This window comes from Arachis ipaensis, chromosome B09 (genome assembly GCF_000816755.2).
Source record: "Arachis ipaensis cultivar K30076 chromosome B09, Araip1.1, whole genome shotgun sequence".
Taxonomy (NCBI): domain Eukaryota; kingdom Viridiplantae; phylum Streptophyta; class Magnoliopsida; order Fabales; family Fabaceae; genus Arachis; species Arachis ipaensis.
The window spans coordinates 15552269-15556904 of record NC_029793.2 but is presented as its reverse complement, the minus strand read 5'-3'; the positions used below and the strand labels follow the sequence as shown (position 1 = coordinate 15556904).

General features: G+C 36.1%; 1 protein-coding gene across 1 annotated transcript; it reads right to left on the bottom strand.

Moving 5' to 3' along the window:
- LOC110267187 lies at positions 250-1218 on the bottom strand. The gene is made up of 2 exons (XM_021112347.1): positions 1148-1218; positions 250-668 (listed from the first exon to the last, which is right to left on the bottom strand). The coding sequence occupies exons 1-2, from the start codon at positions 1172-1174 to the stop codon at positions 291-293; spliced, it is 405 nt and encodes a 134-aa protein (XP_020968006.1). The 5' UTR covers positions 1175-1218; the 3' UTR covers positions 250-290.

The window sequence follows — 4636 nt, the reverse complement described above, 5'->3', positions numbered from 1 at the left end:
AAAATTGAATTTTTATTAAAAAAATCGTGTCATTTTTAATATCAGAACTATTTTGTTTTCTTTTTGTGGCTTTTTAGATTTTTATAATATCTTAAGTGTTAATATATTTTAGACCTTAGAATGTAAAATTGTACAAAAAACAAATAAATTATCTGCAAGCCAAAATAATATTTTCATAAAAATATGAAGAGTACAAATCTCTTGCAAAGAGTTGCATAGTCTAATTTAAAAAAAAAAAATACTTGATTCGATCCAAACACTATCTAATCCTACTATTATTGTTCACTCTTTCATTCCACGGAACTCATCCCTACAGCGATGTCTCCCGGCAGCTCCTCACCCTGCCTTTGAAAAAGATAAATCAGAGCTCTCTCCATCGCCTGCATCTTTTTCTTATATGCTGCTGCCTCGTCTTCCATCGCCTTCCTCTTCAACTTCTCGCTTTCCAATTCTGCCTCCAGTGCACACAACTTCCTCTGGGTCTCCTCTTCTTCGACTCTGTTGCTTGGCGCACGTGAATTCGAACCGAAGAGTTGGGTAGGAGTCGGACCGAAACCCACACCACGTACTCTACCCGGTTTCTCTTTACCAAAAACCTGAGCAATGGAGTCATTTTGAGACAACACTCTAGAAGATTCATCCTGTTGCTCAATCTCCTCAATTCTTTCCTACAGACACAAATTAGCAAATACAATCATAGCATTTATCGGTCTATGTCAATAAAAACTCAGTCAAATATGAGAGAAAGATATATGGTTCGAAAGTAATTTATGTAAAACAACCAAAATAACGCACGTCACATAGGATGTTGCTAACACTATAAAAAGAAATAAGGAATAACTTAAATTGATTTATTTCAATTTAAACCTAACTGTCTCTAAATTACATAGAAGTTTAAACTCTCTAGAAATAACTGAGGTAAAATAGCAAACTTAATAAAAGAAACCAGCGTTGGAAAAAAAATTTTCCGTTGGTCCATTTTGAAGTAGGATTGATAAAAACTCATCTTTCAATACCTTCTTGCTGTTTCCAACCCAAGTCCAAACCATTCAGCAAAGAAAAACAGAACAAAATATAATAGAGAACTAAACTATTAATGTATTTGAAAACATAATTTTACCGAAAATTTATGAGAAGTAGTACTTACACCAATTGCCCTTGCTTCCTCATTCATATAGGAGCCATCATTTTTCTTGTGCACTTTTATCCATAGCTCTCCTCTACCAAGTCTTCTTCCTTGTTCTTCAGACTGTAACAACAACATTTACGCCATTACCGTATTCCACACAATCAAGTAAAATTAAGTCATATAGATAGTCCAAACAGTGAATAACAAGTGGAGTACCTCTTCTTCCATCCGCCGTGCGAAGCTTTTTGAACCGCCAGTGTGGGTATATACTTATTTTGATCGATTAGTCGTGTTCTTCTTGCATTTCTCCTATTGGTCCATAAATGCCAAATTAAAGTCACAATTAGATACTGATTTAATAGCACTTAATGCTACATAAAATACAGCACATTATACCAATGGTATACTGGATTACCTTCGTCTCAGGTTTGGCGCGATATTCTAGGAACTCTCTCCAATGCTCTCGATCAATTCCTGGCAGACGGTGCTCGATATTCTGCTCAAATGTGAATGTTGGCTCGTAGAAGGCATTATACAACCTCAGCCTTGTTTCCTTCCAAGACCTTCCCATGCTTTTCAAATTATATTTCTTGATACTACCTTCACTATCTTCGTCAAAATGAAAAATTTGCTGCACATATAAATGAACAATAAGCAGATTTGTTAATAAAAGAAATTTGTTACAAAGGGAATTTAAATCTTTACAAAGGGATTTAAATTGAAGCAGATTTGAAAATTTTACTGCACATATATTTCATAATACAATTTGTCAATAATTGAACAATAAGCAGATTTGTTACAAAGGGGATTTAAATCTTTACCTTCACACATTCGTTATACACCTTGTTTTTAGTGGTAACCTTGTGCCAACTTTCCTTACCGATAAGAAATTTTGCGTAGTCAGATCCAAGCAGACCAAGCACCCCACTCAGCAGTCCAGCCTCGTCTCCAATTGGCTGCATTTCGTTGTTGAATCTCAGCACGATCCTTCTACCGTTAGGCCGTTCCATAGCCTCCCTCACGCTTAATCTTGCCGGCTTGACTATGCCGTCAGAATCTATAAGCAAAATATAAATCCTTATGTGTGCAAAGGTTGTTGACATTATGCACGAAAAAAATTATTTAACATAGCTCAAATCGATTATAGAAAAATAGAAAAATACGTTACCGATTATCTTAACTGTCCAAAACTCTGTAGTCTTGCGCCTTTTGCGACTCTGAGCTCCAGAAGCACTAAAGTGGTCGTCAACTTCATGATCACGAGATTCTACCTCTGGAGCATTACCCTCCAAAAGGGTCTCCTGGCCTAGCTCCGAGTTGTGAACGCTATTTGCGCTCATTTGTGTAGCAGGCCTAGGTTCACTGCACGGCGGACGAAATGGGCGAGAAGTTGGAGGGATGCCATCACCACCAGCCGGGAGGACTTGAGAATCAGCCTGGTGGGAACCTGAGCCCGAAGGTGGAGCGATTAGAGGTTGCTGACATCCTGGCCCTGATTTTGGCTTTTTCGTGTACCGACCTTTCCTAGCCATCTAAATGCCATAACACCAGTGGACAGGATAACATCAAGTCAAATTAATATCCAATTAAAATAATTTGTTAGTAACCATGATCGAGTTCGAACAGCATTCATCAATAATTATAACAGAAAAAATACTGGAGCAGAAGGTATATACATGTTTCATAATCTCGGTTTATAGTAGTCAATAGTAATGATTTGTTACAAGAATTTAAAAGATGCATTTGAACAATATTGTCCGGCACTTCAGAATAATCAGCAATGTGAAAAACTAAATGATTGACACAGTTATCTGAATGCATTTACAAGCACAATACAAATGCACCAAAATTGGACTACTAAAAATACTACAAGGTCCTGACTAAGAAACCCACCAGCATAGATCTCTATATAAGCATAATTTGTCTGACCAATATATAAGTTACAAATATATTAGCTTTTCAGAAATAGCTAAATCTTGAAAAGTTAAATAACGAAATCTAATAGAAAAAATGCCCCTATATGACCTAATTAATCATTAAAACTATAGTATACATGGACCAAATTTTCTATTCTTATTGTCGTGTAGCATTATATCATACCACTAAAACAATAGTACTCACTCTTTTGGAACTGCCGAAATCCATTCTTCTTCAGTAAGCAACCTTATTTACAAATGTTCCATTTTAGTAAAAACAGAAAAAAGAAAAAAACAAGCATACTTTGATTATATAAAAAATAAAATAATGTTTCACCCATGACTCTATTCTTGATTTGTTCATTACCAAAGTCCAAACACAAATAACTTTTAATAATGTGTACCAATGGTAACGTGTAAACAGGGGAGAAGTTACAACACATAACACGCTTATGTGCTAACCAAGTAACTATTCGAATTTTATTGTGTATATAATAATTGGTTAATAACAAATTTTTAACCTATAACTGTGTGTTCTTAATTCCCAAAATCTCTACCCTTCATCCTTTCTTCTCAATTAAATTAAACTCCCAAGCATACCCTAAGTTGATAAAAATGGCATATATGATAAATCAAGTTGTAGACGGCATACATGCAAGCTTATGATGATCCCAAGTTCATCAAAACATATTAAATTTGGAATCTTCATGGGTACATGAGAAGCAAGATAATCACAGTAGTAGTAATGAACCTATACTCCACCTCTCATCCTAAATTGTGAAAGTAAACACACCACCTGTTTCCCAACAACTATTGATAGATAGCAAGAAGCAATCACATTAGAACATCACAAATGTATTTGAAAGAAATTGGGGTGGTTACCGGGATAGAGAGGGCGGCAGGTGCTGGAACTTGAAATGATAGAGAGAGCAGGGTGACCGGCAGGTTCTGAAACCTGAAAATCAAGGATGTTGATGAGCAGTACTCTTCGTCAACAACAAAGACAAAGCAGAATACTGAGCTAGGGCTTCGTGGGTTATAAGACCATCTCCAATAGGGAACTCATTCCAGTTCCTATCTATGGCCCACCTGTCATAAAAAGTAACTCCACATCAGCTTTTGCGTCATAAACAGTAAATAGGAACTCAAAGCATCTCTCTCTTCTCCATTAGGAGGAACTAACTTTAATCCCTCCTATTTAACTAATTAACATTATATATAATTATTTATTTTTTAACTAACTTGCTAAATGGCAAGTGTTGATTGTTTCACTGGAGTCCCTATTCAGAGGGACTCTCCTTCCTTGGAATTCGTGTGGAAACTCCCTTTCTTCCTACTCCAACACATAAGCCTTCTTTCCTTCTGACCCAACAGTAACTGGATTTCAATTTTTTCTCCCGTTGGAGATGCTCTAACGTGTATAAGGAGTGAGGAGAAGGGGTAGGGCGCAGTAGCTGGGTTTTTTTGAAATTGGGTAGAACCAGATCCACTATTTGTTATATAATGAGATAATATTGCCCAAATAAAAAGAAAAAAATAAGTGAGATGCGGGAATGATTATAGCTAGAGAAAACTGAAACAATAAAAATAT